The sequence below is a fragment of the Acinonyx jubatus genome, chromosome B2 (genome assembly GCF_027475565.1).
Source record: "Acinonyx jubatus isolate Ajub_Pintada_27869175 chromosome B2, VMU_Ajub_asm_v1.0, whole genome shotgun sequence".
Classification (NCBI taxonomy): Eukaryota; Metazoa; Chordata; class Mammalia; order Carnivora; family Felidae; genus Acinonyx; species Acinonyx jubatus.
This window is the reverse complement of record NC_069385.1, coordinates 26,852,806-26,870,863: the sequence shown is the minus strand read 5'-3', so window position 1 is coordinate 26,870,863 and position 18,058 is coordinate 26,852,806. Positions and strand designations below refer to the sequence as shown.

At 42.3% G+C, this 18,058-nt stretch overlaps 1 protein-coding gene across 3 annotated transcripts in view; it reads right to left on the bottom strand.

Moving 5' to 3' along the window:
- Positions 1-18,058, bottom strand: part of NHSL1 (NHS like 1) — a 131,877-nt gene that overhangs the window by 106,642 nt on the left and 7,177 nt on the right. The window contains exon 1 of one of the 3 annotated variants that reach the window (XM_053222192.1): positions 2-4,824. The exons of the other annotated variants lie outside the window; for them this stretch is intronic. Within the exon in view, the coding sequence (XP_053078167.1) occupies positions 2-17 (16 nt within the window). The 5' untranslated portion in view covers positions 18-4,824. Of the gene's footprint in view, position 1; positions 4,825-18,058 lie in introns of those variants that run through there. 3 annotated transcript variants of the gene reach the window in all.

Genomic DNA, 18,058 nt, shown 5'->3' with positions numbered 1-18,058 from the left:
CCTTTCAGGCAGAACATTCTGAAGCAGTTCCATGGAGGGGCTGGTGCTCTACAGTCCCATGTAGCCTGCAGTGCGAGGCACAGCTGTCTCCCAGCCCACCTCCCCACATTCACTGCCAGAGAGCAGGGCAGTCAGCCAGCAACTGTGATTACAGGAAGCCACTGCCCAATCCCCGGCTTTCTGGGCTGAGCTGCTGACACCTCCCTATCTTTCATACGCTGTTTCACACCATGGAATCAGCCAGGATCATCTTGGAAAGTGAAGGGAGCTGGGACTGTTCACATAGTGCAGCGCAGAACTGCGTAAGGGCAAGCCCATTTGTTTGTCTTATCAGCAGTTTTGGTTTTTTTTTTTTTTCCATTGCACCAGATGCAAGACCTCACGTGATCAACAACACAAAAAGGAAATCACTTGACTTGGTTTCATTTCACTCTTTGCTATTAATTATGACAACTACTCTTTGACTTCGTTATTCCTACGTTACTCATACACTTGTTTTCTTTCTGGTGTGGAACAACTCACATGCTGGTACATAATTAGCACTAAACATTAGGATGTGAAACTCTGCACACAGCTGCCTGAGTCTATATAAATGGGTGGATAGATGTGAGGCACTCACAACAGTGTCGAACAAATTGTAAGCGCTATGGACATGTTGACTATCATTACTATTGCGACTACTGCTAATAATAAACTTGAGTGTTAGGATACAAATCTGAAGTGCGTTACCTTTCTGCGGCATTGCCAATTTTTGGATGAGGAAACAAAGATCGGTGCACTTTAGCTGGCATCAGAGGATGTGAATTTCTAACTCTGCTGCAGCCACAATCCACTTGCTAAATGTCTCCTCCTCCGCCGAAAAGCTAGATTCGCTCTGGTGAGTTCAAGATTACCGTAAACTCTTTTAACACAGGTTCAAAGTGGAAGAAGGAATTTTATTGCATATCTAAAGAGAAATAGCCTACACAGGCGGCCTCAGGAGTACCCTGCTTGAAAGTGCTGTCTGAACTGTGAGTGCCCTCCAGACGATCAGTGACTTTTGAGTCCCCTGGTCACCGGAAGTGGCCATTGTTTGCAAGACCCGTTGCTGTGTGCAGGTCTTCCTTTTGACTCCACGGGATGCAGGAAACTGACTCACAGAATGAATCTGTCTGGCTGTGTCCTGGGGTGCTCGCTGCAGCCCCTGGGACATGGTGTGGATGCTCCGTGTCTTTCGGCTTTCAACATACGGTTCAGCATACCCTCATTTGGTTTCTACTCCTTGTCTTCAAGTATTACCAGTAGTGTCTGGTTAATAAGTTCCCTGTGATGAGGAAGCCAGTGCACTAGTTGCTTTGACCACCAAGACATGGGAGAGGACCCTCGCCAGAAGCTGCTGGGTTGAAAAACATCTGCATGTGGAATGACAGACAGTGGAATTAACTCTTAGAACAGAGCTGGAACCTTATCACTCATCTCATCTGATAGACTGCTTCAGAGATGAGGTGATTTGCCCAACTAACCAGCAGCTGTGTGAAGATCAAAGTCAAGCCACCTGACTTAGCCTGTTCCATCTCACTATGTGACACCCCCCCCCCACCCCCCACAGACGGGCAGAGTCATTCCTGGTCTTTTCCTATTTTGAGTGGTCTCCCATGCAATTTACCAATTGCAAAGGTATTCCTCAAAGTGTTCTTTGGGGTTAGTCGCCTTTTTAAGTTGCACACAGAGAAATTCTGCATGTTGGAGAATTAAGATTTCTGAACATAGATCAGTGCACAGAGTTTTGGGTGGTTGTACGCTTTTACCAGCATTCTGAATACTTACAGTCAAACCTTTTAATATAGAGATGACTTTATATGCTAGAAAGAATACTGAATTGGAAAGCAAAGAGAACTCGATCGCAGCCACATCTGTAGCATTATCGAACTGTCCCTACAGCAGTTCATAGAGCTATAAATGTGTGCACTGAAGGTGGGGACTAAATTAACTGTAAAATTCAATCCTAGCCTACCCCGTTAATTTTTCACTGTGACATATATAAATATAGATATGTATATGAATATAATATATAAGTGTTTTATTAGGCGCATGATGTCAGGAAAAGAGACAAGCTTTGCCTTCTCATGGTTTAGTGCAAGAGGTAGGCGGATGAATAAACAACTAACATAATCTAGTAAGTTATATAATAGAAGAATACACAAAGTTAATGATGATCAATGATAGCTTCTTGCCTATTACCTCCTAGCTAAGCTACGCTAGTTTACCAGGTTAAAACATCTTTAATTGAATGTAATGGGTTGAACAGTGTCCCCACCAACATTCCTGTCTACCCAGAGCCTCAGGATGTGACCTTATTTGGCAATAAAGTCTTTGTAGATGTACTTAAGGTAAGGATCAAGGTGAGCTAATACAGGGTTAGGGTGGTGGTAAGGACAATAAGACTATCTTTAAAAGAGACAGAAAAGACACAGACACACAGAGGAGGAGATAAAGACCACAAGAATGGAGTTACGTGTCCACAAGACAAGTACTGTTTGGAGCCATCTGAAGCTGAAAGAGGAGGGAAGGATTCTCCCCGAGAGCCTCTGGAGGGAGCATAGATGGCCCTGTGGACATCTTGATTTCGGACTTCTGGCCTCCTGCACTGGGAGAGAACACATTTCAGTCATCTCAAGCCACCCATTTGTTGTAATTCGTCGCAGCAGCCCTAGACAACTAACACAGCTAGCTAAGTAAGCATCGTGTGTGAAGGGAGACACTTTTTTCTCTTTTTAAGCTAACTTTAATTCATAATCACCTGGGCTTAAAACCTGTTTCTTCCACACCATTGTGGCTAAATTCTTACTGAAGAAAAAAAAAAAATCTTCCTAGAACATTCCTAAGCAGCATAAATACCATCTTCTATTGAATTAGTGAAATCATGGGTACCACCATCTGAAAAGGTCACAGCATTAAACTCAAGCAGTGAAAATGGAATCAGCTTTTATTGACATCAAACATAAAACTACATATAAATATTTTTTCAATCACTTGTTTTCACCATCAAACAATTGCGACTATGTGTGAGAAACAAAACATGAAAGGGCACACTGTTCGATCTAGGGGGAAAAAAAATATGAAGTGCCCATGAAAATTATTATGATCTGTCACCAGCGAGGACTGCTACTGAGACCGAAATGTATACCTAGGAAGCCTGCATGAGGCGAGCAGGCCTGGGATGATGCATGCTTGCAGAATTCACCGCCCTTTGGACAGGACACAGGTGCCTTTGCCAGCCATGACCTTAGAGCACAACCACTTGATTCCCTCGTAGGATTACAACATCCAGCATTGTGTTAACGTTTAACATTAGCGTCTCTGCCAGAGGGAGTGGTAACCACACATACAGCCAAAAGCTTACAGATATTTATAGCTTCCAAACCGGCACTATGAAACTTGCGTGCTAAAAACATTTTTGTCGTTTCAGTAAAGTAGTGAAGATATCAGTAAATTGGGAATTAATTTGCATGAGACACAGAATTAGCGAATCTAGAAAGGCTCAAGATTCTACTTGTTCCTGGCAAAACACGTGACAAAATTACACAAGAACAGCAGGCAAACCAGTATTTTCTTTCTACGCATCTTGGCTCTTACTCCTACCAAAAGGGTCAGACGGCGATGAAAAACGCCTTCTTTGTACCCATTCCAGGGTTTGTTTTGCATCAACTAGGAAAGTATTCCACCAGGTAAGGCTTGTTTTCATACCTATATCTCTGGGCGCTCATCTCAGTGCTTTGAAAGTCAGAGGAGATTAAAGACATACTGCCAAATATCATTTTCCATATTCCCCTATATTACAAGAGACTGAGGATGCCGAAACCCTCTGACACTTTTGAGATCAGAATGACCAGAGGAGGAGCCCCTCTGGTGGCCAAGGCTGAGTGGCACCACTGGAACATCTTACACTAAAGGTTTAGTCATTGCCAGCTCCCCAACGGTTCTATGGTACTTCTGTTTTTACCAACGTTCTGAGTTTTTCTACATATTTATTACTCCCACAGGCCCAAGAGAAAGATGAAAAAATATTAGAGCACTGTGTCTTTAAATTGGCTAACTTCACCTTTTCCCCAGCTCGTTCCCATGGTCTAGTGTGCCAGTCTGGCCACTTCTATAGCAGTGCTAGTTCATCATGCGGAAAGCTGGACACAGGTCTTTGTTCTAGACACTTCCTCCACCTACCATCATCTCACGCTGTCTCCTTTTTGATTTTTCTGTACTCTGGAGGCAGAGCTGACCTACTTAATCCAGGGGCAACCATTCTCTGAGATGTCTGAATCCTGGCTCATTAAAAAGACAGGTTACTTCGTGCTGGACCCAAATCAGCTACAGAAGGCCAAGGAAACTGGCAGATACTTCACGAGAGTTCTTCAGTGGCTTCTGGCCTCAGGCAGGCTCATGCAGGTCACTATCTCTCCTCTAGGAATCATGAGAGTTCTGCTCTAATTGGCCATTTTAAAATATATTTTCCTGAGCCAGGGTGATTTCGATGTTTTTTCCTTCAAAGCTGAGTCTGGACTTCGTGACGTCACAGCCAAGAAAGCAGCCCTCATTCGGCTCTTTCCCGTGAACTCCCTCCCGTCTCTAATCTCATTCATGCCACCCTGGCTCTAATAGCCAAATGACTTGATTTTCTTTTTTTAAGAACTCTTGGGTCCCTCTGGTTCTATTTTCCCAGGGAATGTAATAATGAGTCTGCAAGCTGACCTGAGCCCTTAGATGATTTCACATCCTTTCCTGGTCTCCCTTACGCGTGCAGATTTGCCGCGACTCCGTTGCTGTCCATTGGTCTCCGGTCTGGAACGCCACCCGTCCACCTTAGGGACACAGTGCACCTCGTCAGCAGCAGCAGCAGGAAGGAGTCTTTCCTGTGCAACCTTGCTCCATCCATCCTACCTGATGTAGCTTCCAAAGGTACCACCCATGGCTGAGATGTTTCTTCAAGCTACAACACTCCTTGATGCCTTTATACTCGTTTATTTTTTCTTCCTAAATCTGACCTCTTCATTCACCTTCATACTAACTACCTCTCTCCAAAAGAGCTTCATCTGCTCTATTCTCTCCTTTAGGAAAATGATGATGATGATGATGATGATGATTCCACTTATGTGAAAAATACAAGGTATGGATAAACCCCGTGCTCCTCTTCTAGCAGTAAAGTAAAAGGGTTGACACTTGGAGTCCATTCTTTTCCCCAAATTTTCTGGTCATATCCCCGCTCAGGGGCCCTGTCGGCAGGCTTTGTGCATACTTCGTATGGTCTCATACCTCCACTGTCTTTGATCAGGCCATCATTTCCTTCATCTAAAACGCAGCCCCGGGGCACCTGGGTGGCTCAGTCGGTTAAGCGGCCGACTTTGGCTCAGGTCGTGATCTCGCGGTCCGTGGGTTCGAGCCCCGCGTCGGGCTCTGTGCTGACAGCTGGGAGCCTGGAGCCTGTTTCAGATTCTGTGTCTCCCTCTCTCTGACCCTCCCCCGTTCATGCTCTGTCTCTCTCTGTCTCAAAAATAAATAAACGTTAAAAAAAAAAATTTAAAATGCAGCCCCCTCTCCCACAGCCTGTTTTTTACTTCTCTGAAGCCTCCTTTGATCATGCTCCTCTCCCCCAGCAGAATCAATCTCTCCTTGCACTAAGTCATCAGGGCACTTTATCTATGCAGCTATCATAGTGTCTCAATTCCACCTGCCCACCTAAAATGAAAGGTCCTCAAAGCAGAGACTTGCTCATTTTCACTTAATCCGTAATGCCCTGTGGGATACCTGAAACAGAATAAGTGATCAACGTTCGTAGCATAAATCAAAATTATTATCACGTTAATATTTTGTCCAAAAGGAAAATGCTAGTGGAAAGTGTATAAAACTTAAATGAGATATATATCCTGTAGCATAATGATTCCTATGAGACATCATTAAAAAATTTAACATAGTCCTTAAAATTAAATCGATACTGGGGCACCTGGGTGGCTCAGTCGGTTGAGCATCCGACTTTGGCTCAGGTCATGATCTCATAGTTCATGAGTTCGAGCACCGTGTTGGGCTCTGTGCTGACCGCTCAGGGCCTGGAGCCTGCTTCGGATTCTGTGGCTCCCTCTCTCTCTGCTCCTGCCCTGCTCACACTCTGTCTCTGTCTCAAAAACAAGTAAAGATTAAAAAAATATTAAAAAAATTAAATAGATACTATTTTCCCTACATATAACTATACTGAAACTCATTATTAAATAATAGTTACTGATCATTAATAGTTAAATCTATGGTGGAATTTTTATAAAATCATCATTTCTTTAACAGTCTATCACGGTATACACAAATATCAAATCATTATGTTGTATACCTAAAACTAATGCTATATGTCAATTATGTCTCAATAAAATTTTAAAAAAACAAAAAAGGCTAATAGTCTAAAGAGGCCTCATTTTTTTTTTATTTAATGTTTACTTATTTTTGAGAGAGAGAGAGAGAGAGAGAGAGAGAGAGCGAGCACGAGCGTGGGAGGGGCAGAGACAGAGAGGGAGACACAGAATCCGAAGCAGGCTCCAGGCTCTGAGCTGTCAGCACATAGCCCGACGCGGGGCTCGAACTCACAGACCGCGAGATTGTGACCTGAGCCGAAGTCAGACGCTCAACCAACTGAGCCACCCAGGGTGCCCCGTGACCTCATTTTCAAACCCACAAACAAAAAAACCATTCTCTCTCAAGACAGCTTCTCCAACAAACTCAGAAAGCAGTTTTTCCTATTCTCCTTCAGCCTAATTAAATGTTTGAAGGATGATGGAAGTGGAAAAGAAAAAAAATATTTTTGAAAATATCCATACAAGAACATTGAAGTCAGTGTGTCCAGCTGGAGGGAGGATCCCAAAACGATGTCATAATAATGACCCCAAATCCCCTTTCTTAGTGAACTTATTAGGAAACGTATTACAGGAGAAAAATAAAACCCCTAGAGTCTAAAATTAATTTTCGTAACGCTTTGCCATTACCAATATGCCTAATATGTGCATATTTTGAAGAGTCTAAGTTTAGAGCACGTATAAATATCCTCATATCCTTTCCTACCGCATAGTTCGTCAACGTGTGACTCCCAAAATACACATATCAATGAAAACCCCTCTAAAAACAAAAAGCAAACAAACAAAAACCCTAAAAAGAGGGAGGTCAATTGTATCCTTTTCCCCTAAACATCTGAGTAATCTGAGGAAGTTAAAACAATCACCAACCGCCAGCCACAGAAACAGGTGTAACTCTTCCACTCACGCAATTACCCTCCTAAATCAGCCTAAAGAGAAGTCAGTCTACAAATCAGAATTACTCAAGATCATGAACCAGCCAAACAAGAGGAACACGAGTTCTGCCACAATTTCCTTGTTAATAAAACATAAGCCCATAACCATAGAGAGTAACTGGACTGTCATTACCTTTAATCATCAAGTAAACAGATAAAAACTGAAAGGAAGATGTGTCAAGTTAAAATGTCTAGGCTCCTGATAATTTCTGCACAGATAACAAAATACTCTCATATTTAAGTTCACTTAAGACTTACAAATTTAAAACACTTTATTTTAAAGCCCACTATGTATCTGAAAAACTCAAAGTTCTGTAATGAACTAGAAGATTTCCATAAAAAGGTAGTTTATTTCTGAACTCACGTTCTCCAACTTTTGACCCACTTAAACCTTGGTGACAAGGCTTAAAGGAAGGGGCTAATCACTTCCCTTTCAACCGCCAAGTCTTCTGAGCGGTCAGGCAGTTTGAAACTTCAGGAATAGCCAAGTTATTTCGGGACCCATAGGATTTACAACAGTAATGGTTTGAGGAAACCACACGATTTAGGCTCCTTCAAGTCCTTTCCCTGTCCTTAGAGGAGTTTAAAAATAAGCAAGAAAATGATTCTCAAATCGGCAGACCAATTTCAGGGTGGCGGTGCATGATAATCACAGAGTTACAAGATCCGCAGAGAACAGAGCAAACCACAGAAACAGCGCTTTTCTGATCCTCCTCTTTGATCATGCTAAACAGATCTAAGCCTTTTCCGTTTTTTGTTTTTGTTTTACCTCTTTCTCTTTCCCTCCTTCCTCCTTCATTCCCTCCTTGCCTGTGTGTCCCTCTCCCTCTCTCTCCCTCCCTTCTTTGCTTGACATCAGTAAAGTTAAGCCCTAACAGAAGTCACCTACGATTCTGTTGATGGTAATGGCTGGCATTTGTGTTCTATTTTTATTTCACGCATCTCTGCAAACTCAGCTATTAATGATAATAAATCCACAGCCCCTCAAGAGGAAAAAAAGTTATATGTGAGAAATAGAATACTACATTTAAAGTTTGAAAAAGCACTTATTTTGAGGCAGATGTGCTTCTGACAGCTCTATTAAGTGATTCGACTTTCTCTGAGCACTTCACTTCATGGAAAAGAAAGGCTATAGCCCAGGGCCCTTGGGGTTTTCTGTTTGTCTTTTGTGGGGTTTTGGGGGGGGGGGGTGGGAGGCTGGGGGGGGGGGTTGAGTTTGGTTTGGTTTCTTTCCTTCAATTCTTTGAAAGCTGAATGAATTTTATTTTTGTGAGTAGAATAAAAGTGACACCAGAGACCCTGTTTTCAGATGTCTTTTCCATCCTTCAGAAGTTGCTCATTTGCTGCGTATCTATTTAAGAAAACTTTCTGTGGGATATATTGAAGGAAAAGCTTCCCAAAAGTGTTCTGGAAGGTCAGCAAAGGAATCTGCTGCTTGACCTTCCCAGAGGGGTCAGGAAGGTCAAAATTAAAGAATAGACAGGAACACAATCTGAAAACCACTGAAGAGAGGAGAAAGGGTTCCACCGGCCCCTAACAGGTTAGTCTTGTTTTGTGAAGGTAACTCTACTTGGATCCTTCATAGCTCCAATTCAGAGACTATATACAAATATTTACTAAAATGCTCTTAAATGACACTGAGAGAGGAAAACATGTGGTCACTGCCTCTAAACAACTGCTCCAGTTGGCTTTTCTAATCAGGTATTCACAAAACAGACTTATTCAAAATGTCACTTTATCTGAAAAGAAAAACATCTTTATAATTATTATCTCTGAGATTTTACAACCAAAACACAGAATAACTCTATTGGGTATCCAGAGCTTCTGATATCAGGAGTGAGCCTCTTTTATTAATTCTCTAATGTTTGGAAAATGAGAGAAAGGCTAACAGTGCTTCTTGAAATTGTTACTTTTCTCTGAGCCTCGTTTCTTGAGTCACAGGGAAAAAACATTTGCTTTTTAAACTCTACTTTCAACTTATTCAAATTGCATCTCAACATTTTTGGAGCTCTCCTATATATTCAATGAGCTACTACTGTGGGCCTAGGGTGCAAAAATGGGGACTGCAACATTTCAACATAGACTATTCAAAGATCATGTTAATTCTATTTGGGATATTACTGGTTTATTAAGAAATTCACAGAGGACGCCTGGGTGGCTCAGTGGGTTGGGCATCCGACTTCAGTTCAGGTCATGATCTCATGGTTCGTGAGTTCGAGCCCCACATTGGTCTCTGGGCTGACAACATGGAGCCTGCTTGGGATCCTCTGTCTCTCTCTCTCTCTCTCTCTCTCTCTCTCTCTCTCCCTCTCTCTCTCTCTCTCTGCCCCTCCCCTGCTTGTGCACATGCACTTTCTCTCTCTCAAAATTAAATAAACACGAAAAAAAAATTTTTTTAAAGAAATTCAGGGGCGCCTAGGTGGCTCAGTCGGTTAGGCGCCCGACTTTGGCTCAGGTCTTGATCTCACGGTTCGTGAGTTCTAGCCCCGCATTGGATCTGTGTTGACAGCTTGGAGCCTGCAGCCTGCTTCAGATTCTGTGTCTCCCTCTCTCTCTGACCCTCCCCTGCTCACACCCCCCCTCTCTCTTTCTCAAAAATAAACATTAAAAAAAGAAAGAAAGAAATTCGCAGAAAAGACAGAATCAAATCAGTTTTTTCAGTCCCATTTTACATCATTCCCATTTGTGTTAATGAGGATCAAATGTCACTTAAAGTGTTTACTAAAAATACTCAGTGGAGAAGAAGTGGTTTCAGTCATAGGAATACGGTCTCATCTTCACTATCTTTTTTTATTTTTTTGAAGCAGATGATGTGAAGATATGGAATTGAAGATATGGGGAGGCAATTTTAACCATATGAAACACATGAGCATATACCTGGTGTCCAAATATCAGCTGGAACGAAGAGAGGGGAGGCAGAGGAGAGGGAGAACATAACACATTATTAGAGAAAGTGGCTGATGGTGAAACCAAAGCTTAAAAGCGGCAAAGCTACACTTGTTTATTACATGAAACAGTGCAGTGATCCTCCTTGAAAACTCACAGTGGTTTTATAGAAGTGTTTAAAATCTAGCATTTACAAAAAGAACCGGGATGGCCTAAGTCACAATTTCATAACATTCATGCAAACACGTGCTTCATTCAACTGTCCTAAGAAGAAAAGCCAACAAAAGATAAACATGGAAAAAACTTATTTACCTATTACGGTCACATCCTACTTATCAAGAGATCACTTTTCTGACAAACTCACCCACTCAACATCTGGTCAAGAAGTCAAGAAGCCAAAATGGTCTCTGACCAGAGAGCATCACTCACAGGATTATGGCTCAAGATCTTATTATAATTTTTTGACCAACCCTGTTGCAATAAATTGGATCGCCCAGACCCTCCACACAGGGTAACAAATTAGAAATACCAAGTCAGAGCGTGGTGAGGACAAGAGGCAGGCACAACTACACGGGGAAAGAGAGCTGACAGCCTTCCAGCAGAAGTGGCACAAGCAGCAGGCAGTGGAGACCCACTTTGTGCCAAAGCAAAGATCTTATCTCAGCATCCACCAGGGAGCATCACCAGGTTCTTACCTGTTCAGTGACTATTCACAGGGACGCCCGAAGCCTCAAAGCAAGGTTCAACTGTGCTGTGTGGATTGAGCAGAGACACTGCACGGTGTCATGGAAAGAGTGTGACCATGTCACAAGAAGTGGACTCAGACCCAATCTATACATTATCTATATGGCATCAGGTAAGTCACTTCGTCTTTCAGAGACTGTTTTCTTGCCACCAACGGGGATAATGTCACCTCTTCTGCCCATCTCACAGGACTGTCATAACAATGGAATGAGACCATACATGTCTGAATACCGTGTCAACCATAACCTGCAAAGAGACTCTATCTGCAGAGTATGCTTTAGAACAACATTCATAAGAAAATATTGCTAATTCTGAAAGATGAGGGGCACCTGGGTGGCTCAGTCGGTCGAGCATCTGACTCTTTGATTTCGACTGAGGTCATGATCTCACAATTCGTGGGATTGAGCCCCGCACTGCGCTCTGTGCTGTCAGTGTGGAGCCTGCTTGGGATTTCTCTCTCTCCCTCTCTCCCTGCCCCTCCACCACTCATACTCTCTCTCTCTCAAAATAAATAAATAAACATTTAAAAAATTAAAAAATAAAAAATAAGATCCTGAAAGATGAATGAGGCAGGCTTCTATTATATGAAAACACAAATAAATAAAAGGCATATTCCTCTAACATTTTATATCAGCTAACATGTAGTCCATATTAAAAAAGTATCTCTAACCAATTACCAGTTGTTGTTTTCTGTTGTTGCTGTTTTTTTCTTTTTTTACAATAACCTTATGTTTCAAAGGAAATGAGTTCTCCCTCTAATTAGACATCGGATATCTGACACATACAGGCTAGAGTCCAACAACTGGAAAGGGAACTTAAATGGATGCAACTTCTCAACTGATTTTCCTCTAAGGGGGACAGACAGTAGGCCAGTAAGCATAATGATAGAAAAATCTCCAGAACAAGGCAGAAATTCTTCAGACATTGCTATTCATGAGCTTTCCCCTGGGTCGGTTAGCAGGTGCACATAATCTGCGGAAGGCAAGCTCTGTGACACTGTGCTCCATCAGGCAACAAGGGTTACACTGGAAATCACTCAGTCCCGCCTAATTTTTAAGCATTTCCCCTTATGGGAGAGGGGCCCAGAGGTCAACCTAGAAGAGAACTTGCCATGGGGAACGCTTACACGCTCATGACTGTAAGTCAGTCCTCAGAGCAGATGATTGCTGAGACGCACCACAAATCTACATTGCATCTCAAGACACTTCAGAGGTGTGAGACCCTTCTACAAGATTGAAATGACCATGGATTATTCACAGAAACTCCATCCTAGTTTGTCACTCTTAAACATTGTGAAGGAGTGACCTGGTACACAAGAATATTAAGAACCTACCCAAGGAAGTGAAGTCTACTGAAAGCAGTGTTTTACCCATTGAAGGCTATGATATAATAAGGGAGTCACAACATCACTTCGGTAGGTGAGGACTGACATTTTCTGCCTAATAAAACAATAAGGGGCACCTGGGTGGCTCAGTCGGTTAAGTTTCTGACTCTTGATTTCAGCTCAGGTGATAATCTCAAGGTTTGTGAGTTCGAGCCCCAAGTTGGGCTCTGCACCGTTAGGATTCTTTCTCTCTCTCTCTCTCTCTCTCTCTCTCTCCTCCCTCCCTCCCTCTCTCTCCCTGCCCTTCCCCTGCTTGTGTGCTCTCTCTCTCTCTCTCTAAATGAATTAATAAAGTTAAAAAAAAAAGAATAAAACAGAAGAGAAAATTGTTGCATGGAGTCATGTGACAATGAAGTAGCTTCACAAAACTTCTGCTTCATTGTGTGTGTGTGTGTGTGTGTGTGTGTGTGTTCAGTTGACTCTTGAATAACATGGGAGCTAGGCGCACCAACTCCTTCACTCGTTCCCCATTCTGCACAGTTGAAAATCTGTGTGTAACTTTTGAATTCCCCAATAACTTAACTACTAAACAGCCTACTGTTGACTGGAAGACTTAACTACATAAAGTCGATTAACCCATATATTTCATATGTTGTATGTATTATACGCTATATTCTTACATCATAGTAAGCTAGAAAAAAAGAAAATATTATTAAGAAAAACATAAGTAAGAGAAAATACATTTACAGTACTGTACTGTAACTATTGGGGAAAAATCCATGTATAAGAGGGTCCATGCAATTCAAACCCATGTCGTTCAAGGGTCAAATGTATACACAATGTGTGGACTATAAACCAATCTAAAGTGTACTTATTATTATGGACACGGGCAAAATTTTGAGAGTCATTGACAAAAAGTCAACTATAGGGGCGCCTGGGTGGTTCAGTCGGTTAAGCATCCGACTTCAGCTCAGGTCATTATCTCGCCATTTGTGGGTTCAAGCCCCACATCGCACTCTGTGCTGACAGCTCAGAGCCTGGAGCCTGCTTTGGGTTCTGTGTCTCCCTCTCTCTCTGCCCCTCCCCCGCTCATGCTCTGTCTCTCTCTCAAAAAAATAAGTAAAATAAAATAAAGCATTGAAAAAATTAAAATAAACAAATTAAAAGTCAACTGGGGGCACCTGGGTGGCTCAGTTGGTTGAGGGTCCGACTTCGGCTCAGGTCATGATCTCATGATTTGTGAGTTCCAGCCCTGCGTCGGGCTCTGTGCTGACAGCTCAGGGCCTGGAGCCTGCTTCGGATTCTGTGTCTCCCTCTCTCTCTGCTCCTCCCCTGCTCACACTCTGTCTCTCTCTCAAAAATAAATAAAGATTAAAAAAAAATTTTTTTTTTAAAAAGTCAACTGTAATTAAATTTTTCTGGCACTGAAAAACTCAAGACATTCATACTATAGTTCTACTGTAGAAGATTCTTTATTCCATCCCAAACAAGCATTTGTTATAGAGCAACCTGGCTCAACTTGCTCAGAAATTTGAGGAAATGTTACTAATTTGATTTCTGTTCTGACCTCTGTTAGTCGGAGTTGACGCATAACCTTCAAGATCTCTAAAACTAGCTCTGTGACCTTTCCGTCGTTACAATGACTTAAGCACCCAGGTCAAGTGGATAAACTAACACATACCCCAGTGTGTGGGATGTAACCAAGGTCTGATGATCCGAAGGAATGTTAACGGAGAAAAATCCCAACATTGCCGGATTCAGAAAACATCAGTAGCCCATCAGAATGCCCCAAATGCAACCGGGTGTCTCAAAAACTCCTTACAAATCAAACAGGAAGTGGGATCCTTAGGACAGAACAACATTCAGGCATTCATACCTGAGGACAAATAATGGGACGGCCAGCTAAAAAGAAAAATGGCTAAAAGATATTTTTATAGCAGGAATAAAGGATATTGATTAACTCTGCCATAAAATTACTTTAAGGTAAAAATCAAAGTTCCTTTCCCAGGAAGTCAAAGCACTCTAGGTACTTTCTGTTGGTGAAAAAAAACTATGTAAATAAATAACTACTGGTCAAAATGACCACAGCGACCAAGCCAACACCAGCCACAACCACCCACCAAGACAAATTCACAAACTGTCTTTTGTATGCTTTGTAAAAGAATCCCCAACCAATCAAGACCGAAGCAGGACACGCCTGTGTTCAGGTAGGAATTCTGGTTTATCTCAAAATGTAATCCAGAAACACCCGACACCCAGTTTCTACTTTAGCTGAGGCGTTTCCAGTTACAAAGTAAACAAGAACCTTCGGGAATAGGGGCAAGGGAACCATATCAACAGTAAAATATATTTACTCTTACTCTCTCTTTTAAAGTTTACTGAAAAGACAAAAATCGAGTGATACGGTTTATGGAAATCTCAACTGCTGGTGGCTTTCACTTGCAAATGGGCTTTTCTTCGAGAAGGATAAACATACATTGAACCCAAATCAGATAATTTATGTGCGCCACTTAAATTATTTTAACCAGTGAATACATTAGCCTTTGTCCTTGTTCCACACCCTTTCAACCACACATACAAACTTTATTAAGCTGTATCTTGAAAACAACCTCAAAATACTACAAGTGTACAAGTAGTTGTGCAAACAGCATATCCAGGAACTTGACCGGGTCCCAGCAGACTACCATTACTTTACCGCTTTAGAAGACCGGATCAGAAAACTGTTAGCACAGGGAAGGCAGCATGGAGAAGTATGGAGACTCATCAGCTCCTCTTGCCTTATTATTTATCCCATCTTCTTCCCTCCTCCAGTCTACTGCCACCTTCTCCCATTATCTGCCACTCAGTCCCGCCCCCAGCACACTCTTTTTCAAAAGTAGTAGGGCATGAAAATGGCACTTAATGAGTGCCTGCTCTAGGGAAGGCCCTGTGTGCAGGGTCATTCCAGGTTACTCACAATTCAAGCCATTTTCTCCTGGAATCTGAGAGAGGCTTGCTCCTCCATGGGGCTCTCCCAAGGCGTTGTTCTCCATCAAGCCTACCTGGCAATAGAAGCTCTCGAAACACAAGAATCCATAAGACAATCCCAGATCGTGGGAATGAGTCTAGCAAAGGGTAGTACTGGCCCAGGGGGAGCACTAGCTGGGAACACCGGCCAACAAATCCTTCAAGGGCGACTGTCTCAGACACCTGATAGGCAAGCGCCCACCATGTATCATATATATTTACGTAGCCAAAATATTGTGCAACTGGCATGGTGATGGGTTCCAGCAAGAACTAAATAAATAATTGTTGGTGTAATGTCTCTGATGACTAGTCAGTCATCGAATTTCAGCCATAAATGACAGAGAACAATCTGGGATGCCAAATTTGGTGGTACAGAAGAGAAAGGTTTACTAGAGCTGAAGAGGGGCAGACCACAGATCACTACAACCAGCTTCCAGCCTCCCAGCGTCACACACGCATGGCTCTGTATACAAACAATATGTATGCTGGTTATATGTTAGTTTTCCGATCACATTTATTAAGATAGTGGTCACCATAAATATCATCTTTAATTAGGAAGATTAGACACGCAATGTGAAGACTACCCACATTTCATAAAGCGAGAAAACACATAACCATAACCACAAAAATCACAGATGCTACATGACACCAACAAGTAAGTCTTAAATCCTGGGACTTCCCTTAATAAAGAAAGCCTCACATGAAAATCTGTAGCTCCATAACTATCCATAACTCATGCGCCGATATAATTGCTTCCAAGTGCTCAGCACTTTGTCGCTTCTCAGGCTCTATGCCGCTCAAATCCATTCTGTGTGCCATAACCAAGCAGTTTCCCCTTAACATTGCCTTGACCATATGTTCACACAACAAATACCTACTCTTGCAAAGTGCAAGACACTGGATAAGACAGAGAATAGACTTCAAGGAGCTTCAAAATTCAGGTAAGGTATGACGCACATGCCTAAAGAGTCTCAAAGCAGAGCCTGTACCTTTGAACCCAAAGATACTGGGTCCAAGACCTCAAGATACCCTACGTGCTTTCAACATCCTTTCTCTTCCTGAAGAATTACACTCGATTCCCTGTCTCACCACCTCTGTTTCTCTGCCCGGTTTTCAGTACTCCCTAGTGACCCTTCCTTGCTTATCACGCTATTATTTTATCTGATACTTACGGTATCCAGACAATATTTATTAAATGAGTTTTCTCATGTAACGTGTTATTAATAGTGTCTAGCCATGGCAAGCCCTTATTAGATGCTTGTAGGCAGTGGGACTGATCTACACCTGATGTTCAATTGAGTATTTTAACCATTTCAGGATTTGACATCAAAACTGTGGTACATATTACCTGAAGGATTATGTAACGGAGATGACAGCTTCCAGTTGGGTTGTCTGAGTTATACAAGTACTGTAAAAGCACTTATTTCTAGGAGTGGCTCAGTCGGTTAAGTGTCCAGCTTCAGCTCAGGTCATGATCTCATGGTTGGTGAGTTTGAGCCCCATACCAGGCTCTACACAGTCAGATTCACTTCCTTTCCTCTCTGCCCCTTGCCCGCCCTTCAAAAATAAATAAATAAACTTTTTAGAAAACTCGATTTAAAAACACGTATTTCTACACTGAGAATTCTACAGAATAGTATATTCTACACTAGTACAACTACCTCTTTTGGCTTGATTGACTATCGATAGCAAAGAGATGGCCAACCTCTTCGACACTATCATTTAGTACAACCAGATCCAACCGGTAAGCTGATACCGTATCAAGAAAACATACACTCATTTATTCAATAAATTAGCTGCACCTCCTACCCACACGTATGATGACTAGGTATTATCCCATTTTACAAAAATGAAAACTAGAGTTTAAACAGATGATGTGACTTGTTCCAGGTCACGTTATGAGCAAGTGACAGAACGAGAACTATTAGATTTCCCGACTCAGTGCTCCACGCACCATTCTCTCTTTCCACTAAACTTTACTGAATACCTACTATGTGCCAGGCTTGGGGAAATACTGCTTACCAAAACATACAAAAACCTCTCCTGTCTTAGAGGTTAAGTTCTAGTTTTGGGAGACAGTACTGAAGATAAAGACAGTTACCCTCGAACAAGAGTTTGAACCATGCAGGTCCGTTTATACATGAATTTTTCCAATAAATACAGTACAGGCCTATAAACGTATTTTCTCTTCCTTATAAATTTCTCAGCATTTTCTTTTCTCTAGCTTAGGTAAAAATACAGCATATAATACACAGAATATACAAAATATGTTCATCAATTCTTTAGCTTATCGGTAAGGTTTCCGGTCAATAGCAGCCGTCTTAGTTAGTAGTTAAGTTTTCGGCGAGTCAAACGTTATATGGGGATTTTTGACTGGATAGGGGTCAGTGCCCATCACCCTTGTCTTGTTCAAGGGTCAGCTGTACATAAAGCATATAGTATGTTAGATGGTGGTAAGTGCTTTGGAGAAAAATAGAGATGGGGCTAGAAAGGCTAAGAGGAGGGTAAGATGTGACAACTTTAAACAGGGCCATGGAGATGGCTCTTGAGCAAATATCTGAAAGAGGAGAGGGAACGGTCAAAGGGGCATAGCTGGGTGAAGGGAAGGTCAACCTCATGGCCTGCTCTCAACAGCAAGGGTCCTGATGTGACTCAAAGGTGCCGCTGGGGGAGCCGTGGAGTGAGGGACGCAGACCGCGGAGGAACTTCCCGCACACTGTGGAGACTATCAAACTCGCTGAGAAGGAAAACCACAGAAGGGTTACATGGCATGACTTATGGCTGATGTTTTGCAAGATCAC